The 16,589-nt window shown below is 44.4% G+C and overlaps 2 protein-coding genes and 1 long non-coding RNA gene across 4 annotated transcripts in view; all 3 read right to left on the reverse strand.

Annotated features, from left to right (window-relative positions):
- zgc:194990 (uncharacterized protein LOC568410 homolog) overlaps positions 1-2,154 on the reverse strand; it is a 15,346-nt gene extending 13,192 nt beyond the window's left edge. The window contains 1 exon segment of the mRNA XM_034196770.1: positions 1,955-2,154. The gene's annotated coding sequence lies outside the window, so the exon portion shown is untranslated.
- Positions 2,155-4,019: 1,865 nt separating this feature from the next.
- Positions 4,020-6,350, reverse strand: LOC117533130. Of its 2 annotated transcripts, XR_004567013.1 has the most exons (4): positions 6,311-6,350; positions 5,954-6,238; positions 5,065-5,164; positions 4,020-4,107 (listed from the first exon to the last, which is right to left on the reverse strand). It is a non-coding gene; the product is annotated as an uncharacterized LOC117533130 (long non-coding RNA). The 2 variants fall into 2 exon arrangements; XR_004567012.1 differs by having other exon boundaries at positions 5,954-6,345.
- Positions 6,351-6,382: 32 nt separating this feature from the next.
- Positions 6,383-15,303, reverse strand: LOC117533137. The gene is made up of 13 exons (XM_034196774.1): positions 14,806-15,303; positions 14,446-14,561; positions 13,073-13,187; positions 10,334-10,577; positions 8,087-8,147; positions 7,866-8,008; positions 7,657-7,747; positions 7,425-7,474; positions 6,898-6,958; positions 6,733-6,809; positions 6,622-6,664; positions 6,425-6,539; positions 6,383-6,389 (listed from the first exon to the last, which is right to left on the reverse strand). The coding sequence occupies exons 4-13, from the start codon at positions 10,457-10,459 to the stop codon at positions 6,383-6,385; spliced, it is 774 nt and encodes a 257-aa protein (XP_034052665.1). The 5' UTR covers positions 10,460-10,577; positions 13,073-13,187; positions 14,446-14,561; positions 14,806-15,303.
- Between the last annotated feature and the right edge of the window lie 1,286 nt (positions 15,304-16,589).

The following is a 16,589-nucleotide window of genomic DNA, read 5'->3' on the forward strand; positions in this document are numbered from 1 at the left end:
ACTGCGGAGGCAATGTTGGACCAATTCCTGTGCATTCAGCAGTCCTGTTAGAGGCACTGAGGGATTTCCTGTTCTTTCTGAGGACGCCAAAGCACGCTGGCAGTCACTGCTCAAGGGCTGAGGAGGATATATGAGGGGGGGAAGAACTTTGGCAAGGTGAACGCATCCAAGCTGAGGCCAAATACCCAGAACCTTTTGATGAGGGAGGAAGATGGCCACTGTGTGCACTACTTACAAGAGGACAGCGTGGGACACTTTGCAGGGAATTGGACACGCTAGAACGATCTGTGGGTCCATATCAAGACGTATTCAATACATGCAAAACGCATTGTAATGCATAACGTAGTGTGCTTTCAGACTAGTGGAAAGAAAACTATGTTTGTCTGTTGGTTTTTATTGAATAAACTATAGAGTTGGGGTCCATATTAAGACATATTCAATACAGATGATAATCACTATATGCAACAACTTACAAGGGCACAATATGGGAAGTATTCACAGAATTAAAGAAGCTGAGTTTTGGGTCCATATTGAGACATATATAATGCACGGGTTAGCATAAGATGAGGAAGAAGTCTACTTTCAGACTTGTGGAAAGAGAACATCCGAAATCCACATTTAGGAGCTGAATTTAATATCTTTAGTTTGTTTATTCTGCAGATTTCTACTAACTTCACCAATAGTTAGCATAATGCATATTTACACGTAGCATTTGAGATCACTTGTCATACAAACACATTGCAATGCACTGCTAGCCTCCACCACAGTCTTCTCTTTGATTATTGGGGAGAAAACATCCACAATCCACATTGAGGAGTTTCTTTTAGTAACGTTGCCGGCTGTGTGCGTAGATTTCGTTGGCCTCAAAGTTAGCATGACATCATGCCTCATTTGGAAATTAAAACATGACATTAACACTTTTTCACAGCTTTTCCAAAAGGTGCTTCAAGATAATGGACTTTCCCTGAGGCTGTGATCCCTCTCTTCTGAAGCTCACAGAGGACACAGCAGCTCCTTCATTACGAAACACATGCAGAAAATGCAGTTTTTAAGGAAGTATTTTCTCCTTTAAAGAGTAAACAAAGAGATCCCCTTTCTAAAAAACAAGTGTCAACACAATAACACAATCATTTTGCACCTGGCTGTATCCAACGCTCACATTTCTGTTCTGAATGCATGCAAATTAGCCCCTTTGTAATTAGATGAAGCCTCATTAGCATATAGCATTTGAGAGAAGTTGTACTAATGACTGTAACGACATCGTCCCCCCTCTTCAGGCAGAGGAAGGGGTTTGCGTTTGGCAGAGAAAGCAGCGAGGAGGTGGCATTAGACCCGATTAGAGAAAAGCCAGGATTACCTCCCCTCTCAGAACACCGAGAGTGACTTCTATTTCAGGAGCAACCTCTGCCGGGAAACACGCACACGATGCACAGCAAACATGCATAAAGGGCTCATACTCATTCATACCTCCATGCATTCATGTGAGACACACAGCTGCATGATTTTAAATGACATCAGGATTAGAAATGTGTTTTGATCCATGGGAGTTCCTCCGTTTTAGAATGAAATAGATACAAATAAAAGGGTAACTTTTTATATAAACACAGCGATTTTACTTGAATATATAACAACAATAAATATATCAGTAATATACATTAATTTTAAGGCACATTCTGGACAATTTAAAGTTCTTTACATAAGCATAACAAATACAAAATATAAAAAGAAAGAGAAAATAATTTAAAAAATCGATGGGAAACAGTTGATTTATTATAATAAAATATATGAAATTATTATTTGATACGTATGTTAGGCTACCTAGTAATTCGTGCACATGAACTTGTTTGCAGACACATTTTATTGTATTTAATTAGTAATTTTAAAGACATTTAAAGCGATTTCTTTCCGCCAAAATGGACGTTTCTTTAATGTAACACAAAGTCGAATCTCTTACCTTGCTATGAATGTCCCTGGTGTCTTTGCAGCAGCTGCTCGGAGATGTACTTTCTGGATTTGGTCTCATTTAGTGTTTCAGCTTCCCGGAGCTTGTGCAGCAGACAGGCACGCGCAGCTTCATACACACCAACTGCCGCACGAGAGGCACAGCTCGCGCTCTTATCCACTGAAGCTGCAGTTTCGCGGATCTATCGCGAGAGGTCGTTGTAGCTTCAACGAGACTGCCAACAGGTAGAAGGCTTGTTTGAGATGAGCTGCGTCTCGCCTCGAAAGTAGACGAGAATAGCCGATTGCAGCCGGAGGGGGGGGGGGGGGGGGGTTTGGGGGGGGTTACAGCTTGGAGTCGGCTTGCAATGGAGGAAATTGCGTTGGCTTTCGTCGTTGCAAATGAAGTGGATGCAATACAAATCCCACAATTATTATATCACTACAAATGAATGACGCAAGTGTCTGTTCCTTTTAAAACAAATCAATACAAGGGGGGTTGAATCCTGTAAAAGACAGAACCACTTATTACTTTTCAAAACGTCTTCGCTTTAGAAAAAGCCAAAGCAAAAGCAATTGGCTCTTGAAGAACCTTATGTCCTAAAATAATGAGCATAAATTCAACAGAATAAGCAACTATTATTATCCCCCATTATGTTTATATGTGCTGTATTTCAACATCAGTTTTGACAGAGCGATTGCCGGATATATAATGCTTGAGTATATGTTACTACATAGAAAGTTCCTATGAAGAAATATTGTTCAACTGTTCGTAAAGCATCGGCTTTAAACAGTTTGAGAAGATGATGAAATCAACATTTACTGAAAACAAAGCCATCCGCCATCATGGACTCAACTTCCACTGCTATTCTGATGATACCCAAAATCTGTGAGCACTCTATTGGACAACTCCGGACGGCAACCCAAGTAGGACACTTGAGTCTTGACACAGTGGCTTTTGGCAAAGCACAAAAAGAAAACTCGAGAGAGATGAGTTATTGTTATTACAACGTGACTTCACTATTATTTAACAGCTGCTTTTTGGATTATCCGACCGCAACCCGGGGGTAACGCTGCCTTTCCTCTGCCCCGCGGGCTGATGGGTAATCACTCCCACACAGAGACGAGGCATTTGGGTCCTGCAGGGTTTCCCCGTTAATATCAGTGTCTCGAAAACACATGTTGGCGACTGAAAGACATCCAGTGTTTGGTCTTTTCCTGAAGCATCCTACAGTGCCTCAACTGAAAGAGGACCACAAACACACAACACATATAATACCATTTTGAGATTTGGGGATATTTATCTCCCATTCTTTCCCTTTTTCTGACATTTTCAAGTGAGCGTAAGTATTCAAATGCATCGTTCATTGCATCAAAACAAAAGGTGTTCATTTGTGGAATAACTGTAATGATGAGCTGGAATACTGTGCAACTTTATCTAACTATTATTTAGAAACCAAATCCTAAATGGTTCTGAGCAGGACCGGTGAAGTGATGCTGCTTTGTTCAGCTTTGTATTAAAGAACCAGAACCTCAAGAGTCCAGAAGCTCTTTATAAACCAGACTGAGGAACCAGAACCTCAAGAGTCCAGAAGCTCTTTATAAACCAGACTGAGGAACCAGAACCTCAAGAGTCCAGAAGCTCTTTATAAACCAGACTGAGGAACCAGAACCTCAAGAGTCCAGAAGCTCTTTATATGAATGTTCTCCGGTCTCAGAGGACCGGGTCTCTTCAGGTCCAGTTTCAGTTCTACATGCAGGTGTGAGGGACAGTTTTAATGAAAGACACGTGGACTCGTTTTACAGAACCAGGATTTATAGAAGCTCCGAGGCTGAAACAAAGAGACAGAACCAGCCTGGAACCGGTTCTTTAAGGTAAACAAAAATACATCAGGGTCAGGATCTTAACAAATTAAACCTCAGGGAGTCTCCTGATTGGACGAGCTCTCCTCCTCCCTTGTTGGATGGATGGATGCCCCGCCCCCGACTCACCCCCACCCAATGACCTTAATCTGAGGAAACAAAACAGAAACAGATCCAGGATCAGAAACAGACTCAGATCCAGGATCAGAATCATACTCAGATCCAGAGTCAGATCCAGACTCACATGGTCAGGGTCTCCTCACAGAACGAGCCCAGCTGCTGCATCTCAGTCTGGAAGAAGTTCTGAAGAGAGACAGAAGAACTGGATCAGGTCTGACTACTAATGTGTTTTATTCTTAAATATATTCTCTGTACCCGGATCAGTACTGCAGTATTAGTGAGTACAGTAGCAGTATTAATACAGTAGTAGTATTAGTACAGTAGCAGTATTAGTAAAGTAGCAGTATTAGTATTAGTACAGTAGCAGTATTAGTACAGAAGCAGTATTAGTACAGAAGCAGTATTAGTATTAGTACAGTAGCAGTATTAGTACAGTAGCAGTATTAGTACAGTAGCAGTATTAGTACGCTAGTAGTATTAGTAAGGTAGCAGTATTAGTATTAGTACAGTAGCAGTATTAGTACAGAAGCAGTATTAGTATCAGTACAGTAGCAGTATTAGTACAGTAGCAGTATTAGTACAGTAGCAGTATTAGTACGCTAGTAGTATTAGTAAGGTAGCAGTATTAGTATTAGTACAGTAGCAGTATTAGTACAGTAGCAGTATTAGCATTAGTAAAGTAGTAGTATTAGTACAGTAGCAGTATTAGTACGGTAGCAGTATTAGTATTAGTACAGTAGCAGTATTAGTACGGTAGTAGTATTAGTAAAGTAGCAGTATTAGTACAGTAGCAGTATTAGTATTAGTACAGTAGCAGTATTAGTACAGTAGTAGTATTAGTAAAGTAGCAGTATTAGTACAGTAGCAGTATTAGTACAGTAGCAGTATTAGTACAGTAGTAGTATTAGTAAAGTAGCAGTATTAGTACAGTAGCAGTATTAGTACAGTAGTAGTATTAGTAAAGTAGCAGTATTAGTAAAGTAGCAGTATTAGTACAGTAGCAGTATTAGCATTAGTACAGTATTAATATTAGTACAGTAGTAGTATTAGTACAGTAGTAGTATTAGTAAAGTAGCAGTATTAGTACAGTAGTAGTATATTAGTACAGTAGCAGCAGTATTACTGCAGTATTCTGTGTACCAGGGTTTGTGTGTTGATGGAAGTCAGACGGTTTGAATCATCATGGATACTCTTCAGCTGATCAGTGACACTGCTCTGAAACCTGTGGAGCAACACCAACCTACACACACACACACACACACACACACACACACACACACCACACCACACACACACACACACACACACACACACACACAGCACACACACACACACACACACACCACACACACATACACACACACACACACACACACACATGCACACACATACACACACACACACACACACACACACACATACATACACATTCACACACACACACACACACACACACACACACACACACACACACACACACACACATTCACACACACACATATATTCACACACACACATTCACACACACACATTCACACACACACACACACACCACCACACACACCACATACACACACATTCACACACCACCACACACACACACCCACACACATAAACACACCTCACACACACTCACTCCATACACCCACCACACACCCCACCGTTCCCACCACCTTCACACACACCGCACCACACACACCCATCCCACCATACACACACTCCCCCCCCCACTCACATACACCCACACACACACACACACACACACAAACACACGATAAAGTGGCCGGTACTTGTGCTGATGGACAGGTGTGATAAAGTGGGCGGGACTTGTGTTGACAGACAGGTGTGATAAGGTGGGCGGTACTTGTGTTGACGGACAGGTGTGATAAAGTGGGCGGTACTTGTGCTGACGGACAGGTGTGATAAAGTGGGCGGTACTTGTGCTGACGGACAGGTGTGATAAAGTGGGCGGTACTTGTGCTGACGGACAGGTGGGATAAAGTGGCTGGTACTTGTACAGATGTGTTACCTGTGTTGATGGACAGCGGTCAGCAGGGAGGAGACGTGTTGTTGACATTTTGTTAACGACTGGAGTATTTCTGTCTCCACGTTCTTCCAACAGCCACGTATCGTTATTTCATATTTTAAAGTACTTTATTTGTTTGTTGATAATAAAATCCTTTAGGGTGTGCACTGACGGTGAAGTGGTGATCCAGCTGAGAATTAAAGGTGTTGAAGGCAGCGGTGATATCGGACGTCAGGTGAGACCCTGGCTCCACCCCCCCCACAGGCCCCGCCCCCTCAGGTGAGGACTCTGGGAGCAGGTGAGCAGCAGATTTAAGAATCATTCAAACATCATCATGTTAATAAATGATAACATATCTACCTGTCTGCAGGCGGTTAGGCTCCTCCCCCTCTGACTATGGCTCCTCCCACAGCTCTTCCCCCTCCTCCCCGCTTAGGCTCTGGCTCCTCCCACTCAGGTGCTTCCCCCTCTGACACAGGCTCTTCCCCCTCCACCCCCTCTCCCTCTGACACAGGTTCCCCCCCCTTGGCCTCAGGCTCCTCCCTCCTGGTTTTGCCCAGCGGGCCCTCAGTTTGGTCTAACAGGTAACCTTCAGACAGAAACAGAAATATAATCTTAAATGTTAAAGAGTGAGCAATAACCCATCAGCAGAGTGAGATAATAAATAATACCTGAGTCGAGAGCGGACCTCTTCCTGACAGAACCGAACCCTTCCTGAAACACAGGTAGACCACCAGTAAAAACTGTACCTTTAATATAATAATTATATAAATATAACCTACCTTTGGAATGAAAGAGAGGTCTCCAAACATGTCTTTCTGCACCTGAGACGTTTGTAGCTCCGCCCCCTCATGTAACCCTGAGAGACAGCCAGGTTCCTCTGAGGTGGTTTTAATTGGGGGGGGGGGTTATTGATGAGTCAACAGACAGGTATATAATGTACTTACCTGAGGAGTGTGTGGGGGAGGAGTGAAAGATCTGATCGAACAGAAGCTCTGCCTGATTCACCTGAAACAGAGAGGAGGAGTTACACACACACACACACACACACACACACACACACACACACACACCACACACACACACACACACACACACACACACACACACACACACACACACACACACCACACACACACACACACACACACACACACACACACCACACACACACACACACACACATTACCTTCGGAACAGGTGAGTCCAGACTACTTGGGGAGGACATGGGGAGGACTGTGGGAGAGACAGGCAGACAGACAGTATTAGACAGACAAGTGAGTCAGACAAACAGGTGAGTCCGACAGACAGGTGAGTCAGACAGTCAGACAGACAGACAGTATTATATTATATACCTTTCAGCTTGTTCTTGCTCTTTGCTTTCTTCCTGTGGTAGGTCTTTCCATGGTGCTTGTTAGCGGGGTGGAAGACCTGGACCGTAGAGAGAGAGACAGACAGGTTCCTCTGAGGTTACCTTCGGAACAGGTGAGTCCTGCTCACTACTTGGGGAGGACATGGGGAGGACTGTGGGAGAGACAGACAGGTGAGTCAGACAGACAGGTGAGTCAGACAGACAGGTGAGTCAGACAGACAGGTGAGTCAGACAGACAGGTGAGTCAGACAGACAGGAGTCAGACAGACAGGAGTCAGACAGTCAGACAGTATTATAAACTTAGGGCTTTTATTTTGAAGACCTTTCAGCTTACTCTGTGCTTTCTTCCTGCGGTAGGACCTTCCATAGTGCTTATCAGTGGGGCGGGAGACCTGGACCGTACCATCTGAGGAACACTTCACTTTCTGTTTCAGAGGGGGGGGAAACACACCCATATTCTGACATGATTATTATTACAATTAAATACATTTTTATTCTGTTTTCACTGAAACTGATATCTGCAGGTATTTGATTGACAGGTACCATGAAGACCCGCCCCATCGCCTCCTGCAGTTTGCTCAGGTGTTCGCTGTCGAACCTCAGCTGCACCACCTGACCTGGGCTGTCCCGGTGCATGATGGGAAGCTTCAGCCGCACGCTGAGGACCGCCTCTACCCCACTGCATTCTAGGAAAACACACACAGCATCATGAGAGATAAATAAACAAACAGAGATGAAATATAAACAATCAGACAGGAAGTTACCTTTGAGGCTGTAGAGATCCACTTCCTCCTGCTGCAGGACAATCGAGTCCCACAGGAAGCCCTGCAACACACACACTCTACTTTAAAAGTGGACCTATCATGCTATATTTGAATAATATATTGTAGGGTCATACCTATATAAAACATGTCTGAACAGATCATGCATTTTAGCCACGCCTCATTTTGCTCTATTTGCTCTATTCCAGCCCTGTCTTCACAAGGGCTGATTCTGTGGCAAATGAGCTGCAGCTGACCACGCCCCCCTGCAAAGGAGGGGGGGCGAGGCACGAGCGTCATGTTACCATCCTGTTACCATGCTGTTACCATGCTGTTACATGCTGGTTGACCATGCTGTTACCATGCTGTTACCATGCTGTTACCATGCTGTTACCATGCTGTTACCATGCTGTTACCATGCTGTTACCATGCTGTTACCATGTTGTTACCATGCTGTAACCATGCTGTTACCACGCTGTTACCATGCCACGGCAACCCTCTCATTCCCTGATAGGTGGAGAGTTGCCCATATAGGCGGGAGCTCCTCGTTTCCTGACGTCAGAGAATTTTCAAATCTGTATCAGTCTGTATCAGATCCGTTGCAGCCCCGTTTTTAGAGATTTGGGTACGGAGGAAAAGAGAGAGGGTTGTTTTTTCTGACACACCGGGGACACATGTTCATGTAGAAAAGACGTACAAAAGTGCATTTTGCATGATAGGTCCCCTTTAAAGAGTCCCACAGGAAGCCCTGCAACACACACACTTTACCTTTAAAGAGTCCTCTCCTGCTGATGTTCAGGTGTATATCAGTATGTAGTGTCTCTACTTTAAAGAGTCCTCTCCTGCTGATGTTCAGGTGTATATCAGTATGTAGTGTCTCTACTTTAAAGAGTCCTCTCCTGCTGATGTTCAGGTGTATATCAGTATGTAGTGTCTCTACTTTAAAGAATCCTCTCCTGCTGATGTTCAGGTGTATATCAGTATGTAGTGTCTCTACTTTAAAGAGTCCTCTCCTGCTGATGTTCAGGTATATATCAGTATGTAGTGTCTCTACTTTAAAGAGTCCTCTCCTGCTGATGTTCAGGTGTATATCAGTATGTAGTGTCTCTACTTTAAAGAGTCCTCCCCTGCTGATGTTCAGGTGTATATCAGTATGTAGTGTCTCTACTTTAAAGAGTCCTCCCCTGCTGATGTTCAGGTGTATATCAGTATGTAGTGTCTCTACTTTAAAGAGTTCTCTCCTGCTGATGTTCAGGTGTATATCAGTATGTAGTGTCTCTACTTTAAAGAGTCCTCTCCTGCTGATGTTCAGGTGTATATCAGTATGTAGTGTCTCTACTTTAAAGAGTCCTCTCCTGCTGATGTTCAGGTGTATATCAGTATGTAGTGTCTCTACTTTAAAGAGTCCTCTCCTGCTGATGTTCAGGTGTATATCAGTATCTAGTGTCTCTACTTTAAAGAGTCCTCCCCTGCTGATGTTCAGGTGTATATCAGTATGTAGTGTCTCTACTTTAAAGAGTCCTCTCCTGCTGATGTTCAGGTGTATATCAGTATGTAGTGTCTCTACTTTAAAGAGTCCTCTCCTGCTGATGTTCAGGTGTATATCAGTATGTACCGTCTCTACTTTAAAGAGTCCTCTCCTGCTGATGTTCAGGTGTATATCAGTATGTACCGTTTCTCTACTTTAAAGAGTCCTCCCCTGCTGATGTTCAGGTGTATATCAGTATGTAGTGTCTCTACTTTGAGAGAGTCCTCTCCTGCTGATGTTCAGGTGTATATCAGTATGTAGTGTATCTACTTTAAAGAGTCCTCTCCTGCTGATGTTCAGGTGTATATCAGTATGTAGTATCTCTACTTTAAAGAGTCCTCTCCTGCTGATGTTCAGGTGTATATCAGTATGTAGTGTCTCTACTTTAAAGAGTCCTCTCCTGCTGATGTTCAGGTGTATATCAGTATGTAGTGTCTCTACTTTAAAGAGTCCTCTCCTGCTGATGTTCAGGTGTATATCAGTATGTAGTGTCTCTACTTTAAAGAGTCCTCTCCTGCTGATGTTCAGGTGTATATCAGTATGTAGTGTCTCTACTTTAAAGAGTCCTCTCCTGCTGATGTTCAGGTGTATATCAGTATGTAGTGTCTCTACTTTAAAGAGTCCTCTCCTGCTGATGTTCAGGTGTATATCAGTATGTACCGTCTCTACTTTAAAGAGTCCTCTCCTGCTGTGGAGGTGTGTTACCTGTGGAGGTGTGTTACCTGAGGATTGTCGATGAAGAAGCTCACACACTCTGAGCCCACGTTGAAGTCGATCCAGAACTCGTCCAACTTGTCGTCTTTGGGAGGAAACAGCTGCAGGACACGAGAGAAACATGCTTCTAACATGTGACACACATGTTAGAAGCATGTGCGCAATATGTGAGAAACACATTGTTTTGATCATTTTCGTGTCTGTACCTCGGTGGAGTCCAGGAAGGCTTGGCGGCAGGGGAAGGTGTAGACCCTGAGAGACAGACAGACAGGTGTCAGACAGACAGGCAGGGGAAGGTGTACACCCTGACAGACAGACAGACAGGTGTCAGACAGACAGGCAGGGGAAGGTGTACACCCTGACAGACAGACAGACAGGTGTCAGACAGACAGGCAGGGGAAGGTGTACACCCTGACAGACAGACAGACAGGTGTCAGACAGACAGGCAGGGGAAGGTGTACACCCTGACAGACAGACAGAGAGGTAGAGAGAGACAGGTAGAGACAGACAGGTAGAGAGAGACAGGTAGAGAGAGACAGGTAGAAACAGACAGGTAGAAACAGACAGGTAGAGAGAGACAGGTAGAGACAGACAGGTAGAGACAGACAGGTAGAGAGAGACAGGTAGAGAGAGACAGGTAGAAACAGACAGGTAGAAACAGACAGGTAGAGAGAGACAGGTAGAGACAGACAGGTAGAGAGAGACAGGTGTGAGACAGACAGGTAATTGGGACATGTAACACCAAGTCAATAAATTCAGAATTTAAGGTAAAAAACGAAATGAAGAAACAAACCTGGAAGAGACTGACCCAGCAGCTGAGAGACAGACAGGTGAGAGACAGACATATGAGAGGGTGAGAGACAGACAGGTGAGAGACAGACATATGAGAGGGTGAGAGACAGACAGGTGAGAGACAGACATATGAGAGGGTGAGAGACAGACAGGTGAGAGACAGACATATGAGAGGGTGAGAGACAGACAGGTGAGAGACAGACATATGAGAGGGTGAGAGACAGACATACAGTGGGGCAAAAAAGTATTTAGTCAGCCACCAATTGTGCAAGTTCTCCCACTTAAAAAGATGAGGCCTGTAATGTTCATCCGAGGTACACTTCAACTATGAGAGACAGAATGGGGGGAAATAATCCAGGAAATCACATTGTAGGATTTTTAATGAATTAATTGGTAAATTCCTCGGTAAAATAAGTATTTGGTCACCTACAAACAAACAAGATTTCTGGCTCTCACAGACCTGTAACTTCTTCTTTAAGAGCCTCCTCTGTCCTCCACTCGTTAACTGTATTAATGGCACCTGTTTGAACTCGTTATCAGTATAAAAGACACCTGTCCACAACCTCAAACAGTCACACTCCAAACTCCACTATGGCCAAGACCAAAGAGCTGTCAAAGGACACCAGAAACTAAATGGTAGACCTGCACCAGGCTGGGAAGACTGCATCTGCAATAGGTAAGCAGCTTGGTGTGAAGAAATCAACTGTGGGAGCAATTATTAGAAAATGGAAGACATACAAGACCACTGATAATCTCCCTCGATCTGGGGCTCCACGCAAGATCTCACCCCGTGGGGTCAAAGTGATCACAAGAACGGTGAGCAAAAATCCCAGAACCACACGGGGGGACCGAGTCAATGACCTGCAGAGAGCTGGGACCAAAGTAACAAAGGCTGCCATCAGTAACACACTACGCCGCCAGGGACTCAAATCCTGCAGTGCCAGACGTGTCCCCCTGCTTAAGCCAGTACATGTCCGGGCCCGTCTGAAGTTTGCTAGAGAACATTTAGATGATCCAGAAGAGGATTGGGAGAATGTCATATGGTCAGAGGAAACCAAAATAGAACTTTTTGGTAAAAACTCAACTAGACGTGTTTGGAGGAGAAAGAATGCTGAGTTGCATCCAAAGAACACCTACTGTGAAACATGGGGGTGGAAACATCATGCTTTGGGGCTGTTTTTCTGCAAAGGGACCAGGACGACTGATCCGTGTAAAGGAAAGAATGAATGGGGCCATGTATCGTGAGATTTTGAGTGACAATCTCCTTCCATCAGCAAGGGCATTGAAGATGAAACGTGGCTGGGTCTTTCAGCATGACAATGATCCCAAACACAACGTCCGGGCAACGAAGGAGTGGCTTCGTAAGAAGCATTGCAAGGTCCTGGAGTGGCCTAGCCAGTCTCCAGATCTCAACCCCATAGAAAATCTTTGGAGGGAGTTGAAAGTCCGTGTTGCCCAGCGACAGCCCCAAAACATCACTGCTCTAGAGGAGATCTGCATGGAGGAATGGGCCAGAATACCAGCAACAGTGTGTGAACACCTTGTGAAGACTTACAGAAAACGTTTGACCTCTGTCATTGCCAACAAAGGGTATATAACAAAGTATTGAGATTAACTTTTGTTATTGACCAAATACTTATTTTCCACCATCATTTGCAAATAAATTCTTTAAAAAATCAGACAATGTGATTTTCTGGATTGTTTTCTCTCATTCTGTCTCTCATAGTTGAGGTGTACCTAGGATGAAAATTACAGGCCTCTCTCATCTTTTTAAGTGGGAGAACTTGCGGTGGCTGACTAAATACTTTTTTGCCCCACTGTATAGCCCAATATCACAAATGTTACATTTGTCTCAGTGGACTTCACAGTTTGTACAGAATATCAGTATGACAATGCTGATAAATCCCTCTGGTCTGAAAGCAGTGCAGGACTACATCTCCCAGAATGCCTCTCACTTTGAAGAAGTCGTCGAACTGCTCAGTGAGGCTCAGCAGGGGGGGGGGGGGTCCGGGGGGGGGGTGGGGGGTCAGAGGTCAGCAGGCCGAGCAGCGCCTCGAACCACTGCACCACCTGGACAGGTACATGTATATAAATCTAGATTACACCTGGACAGGTACATGCATATAAATATAGAGTACACCTGGACAGGTACATGTATATAAATGTAGAGTACACCTGGACAGGTACATGTATATAAATGTAGAGTACACCTGGACAGGTAAATACTAGGGCTGTCAAACGATTAACATTTTTAATCAGATTAATCACAGCTTAAAAATTAATTCATCAGATTAATCACCATTCGAACTATGTCCAAAATATGCCATTTCTTTATGTATATTGTTGTGGGAATGGAAAGATAAATGAAAGAAGGCGGATATATCCATTTAACATACAGTAGCCTATGTATGTATGTTTATTATAACATTGTTCTGTGTGTCAAAATGAAAGTCGGCCCACACACCTATCAATCATCAAACCGTGGGGTCTTAATTCATTACGTGTTGATTTCTATCAACCGGGGAGTACTTCAGGAAAGTCGACAGGGGAGGGGGGGCGGCGGCTAGTGGAGTACTTCGTGACCACAGAGTGTGAACGTTGTGATCAGCTGTTTTATCGCAGTTCTCCAGTGAAGGGGGGGGAGTCTCCCTCCGCAGTCGGTTGGCGTAGTTTTGGCACAATTCCGTTGTACAGACCGACGTTAACAGCAGCCTGTCTGTGCACACGGAGACCGACTCTGTCGTCCGGTGATCCAACCGCCTTTTGGAAAAGCTTCACAAGTACGTCGGTACGCAAATGCGCTTTGTGACACAAGTGACGGTACGCATTTCAGGTTACGCACATAACCTGCGTACCAGTTATGTGCACCCCTGTACTATAAGCCCCCAGGAAGTGCGCCGGACTCAGATGGAAATATTCGTGCTGGCCAAACGGCGGTACTGTACATCCGTTTGGTTGCCAGGCCCGAAAACACTTTTTCCCATTGACTTACATGGGGAAAGAATGGTCTGTAAATCGTTGGATAATTTTTTTTAAACTAAATAAACTACCCAGTATGAACACTTGTATAGCCCTTATTAAAAACATTCGTTCCTCAAGTTGTAAAAATGTGCTATTAACGTTATTCTGAGAGTTATTTCCCGTATGGGGCGGGCCATTCTGCACATGCGTTAAATGCGTTAAATATTTTAACGCAATTAATTTAAAAAATGAATTACCGCCGTTAACGCGATCATTTTGACAGCATTAGTAAATATGTATACATATAGAGTACACCTGGACAGGTACATGTATATAAATATAGAGTACACCTGGACAGGTAAAGCACCTTGGCTGTCAGTCCGAGGCTCAGCAGCGTCTGCAGGTCGTTCCTGTTTCCAGACAAACCATCCAGACACTTCATCACCACGGAAACCCTGCTGACCCTCGACACACACAGGTCCTCTACACACTCACACACACGCACACACACACACACACACACACACACACACACACACACACACACACACACACACACACACACACACACACACACACACACACACACACACACACACACACACACACACACACACACACACACACACACACACACACACACACACACACACACACACACTTACATGAATGTGTGATGCTAATGGATACATGTATTGACAGTCTCTAATTAAGGTTAATTGGTTACCGTGGTGACGAGCTGGTGGAGTGACGCCAGAGAAAAAGAGGAGAGGTCCTTCTGCATTACAGCCACCAATGAAGAAGAGTCCTCCAACTGCACCTGAAGCTGCTATTCATTTTAATGGGGGGCGCTGCAGGACAGAGTCACAGAGACACCTGAGAGGAGCAGCAGCTCACCTGTCCTGCAGCAGGGGACGCTGCAGGACAGGTGAGCTGCTGCTCCTAACCTGTCAGAGCTCTGACATATCCATGGATATATAGAATGTAAAACACGTTAAATACACTCATAAATAACAACAATAACTACATTAATAAATAACAACAATAACTACATTAACAAATAACCACAATACTTTAACCCTCACTAACATGAGCAGCTCACCTGAGACATCGCGAGGATGCTGGCTTGGTCGTCGCATACTTCCAAGTCACTTCCTTCAGAAACGAAGCAAGTATACTTCCAAGCCACGGCTTCGGAAAACGAAGAAGAATGGAACAGGCTAACAAGTGTGCCACTCTCTCTAACGGTTTCAACATAAACTGTACCGAAAGTAAATACCTCACGATGTCTATCTAATTATGAACTTGCTTTTCTTTCACGGAACACATTTTTGGTGATAACAAACAAACGAAGTAACATATCTACCAACACATGTTCTACGCCACTACATACTTACATCTAAATGTGTGCTGCGTCGGTTCAGCCATTCTCCGCAAGGGTTTTTGAAATTGGTCCGTGCGCAAAGCATTGTGGGGATTTTAAGGACGCGAAGTCTACCCATGTGCAGCCTCGAAATTTCCCCCAAACCAAAGACGCGGCCACGGTGGAATTCCAAGTATGCTGGAGATTGGAACAGTCCTTCGGCGGCACTCGATGATGAAATATTGGCTTGGAAGCCAGTATCCTCGAGATTGAGGCTGCAGCCACACGAGGACAAAAACGGCCGTTTGCGTTACTGTTTAGTGTCATATAGACCATCCGGCCACACGAGGACGACCGCATACGGCACTAAACGACTGAGGAAATGATAACAGGTCCCAAGGTGGATAGAACGGCATACGCAACGCTCTGGGGGGTCAAACAGCTCCGTGTGTGCGCCCGATACGATCATTTTCTGATAATGATTGCGCAATAGCCCCTCCTCTCCCCACCTCTGCTGCTCACCCCCGCGTCAAAGTAAACTGCACACTGAAATCAGATTATTTATCTTTCTCTCGATATGGACATACACGCGAGTGAAGTCTAATCTGACAGGACGGAGACACCTCTCAAACTACCTAAACTAGTTATAAATATGTTTATTTTTACTGTTGGCCGGGTCACTGATTACTGGATCAGCTGCTGCATCAGACAGACACTGGCGCTGTCCGAAGAGAGGGAGGAAAAAGAGAGGCTCCGTGTATTTTATTATTATATTATATAGAGTTTTTATTCATTTGTTTTAAAGCTCAATAAATAACAAAGAAGACTTTTGACCGGCACTTTTATAATTTTGTCGGAAGGTTTCAACTTTAATACACGTTGACTGGCGAAAAACTCTGCCCGGTTCCCTCGGCCCCCACCGCGGAGAATAAACAGAAGGGCAACCATGACAACCATGCTTCTTCGCTGCTTTTGTGGAGGAAGTAACAGCGCCACGTACAGGCTCCTGCATGTACTGCAGAGCTTCTCCAGCGGTTGGAGCTAAACGGAGCGGTTTCGTGTGGGCAGACACTATCCGGATAACTATTGCGTGTGGACGGAAGCTTGTTTGTGATTGCGTTTGCGTTAATCCTATGCGTTTAGACGTT

The sequence above is a fragment of the Gymnodraco acuticeps genome, unplaced genomic scaffold, assembly GCF_902827175.1.
Source record: "Gymnodraco acuticeps unplaced genomic scaffold, fGymAcu1.1, whole genome shotgun sequence".
In the NCBI taxonomy this organism is placed as follows: Eukaryota; Metazoa; Chordata; class Actinopteri; order Perciformes; family Bathydraconidae; genus Gymnodraco; species Gymnodraco acuticeps.

Coding starts and splice junctions, on each gene's coding strand:
- LOC117533137 (XM_034196774.1), bottom strand. CDS start 10,459: ATGTTAGAAGCATGTTTCTCTCGTGTCCTGCAGCTGTTTCCTCCCAAA. Junction 6,810..6,897: donor CTCCCCCACACACTCCTCAG/GTAAGTACATTA, acceptor GCTGTCTCTCAG/GGTTACATGAGGGGGCGGAG. Junction 6,540..6,621: donor GAGGTCCGCTCTCGACTCAG/GTATTATTTATT, acceptor TTCTGTCTGAAG/GTTACCTGTTAGACCAAACT.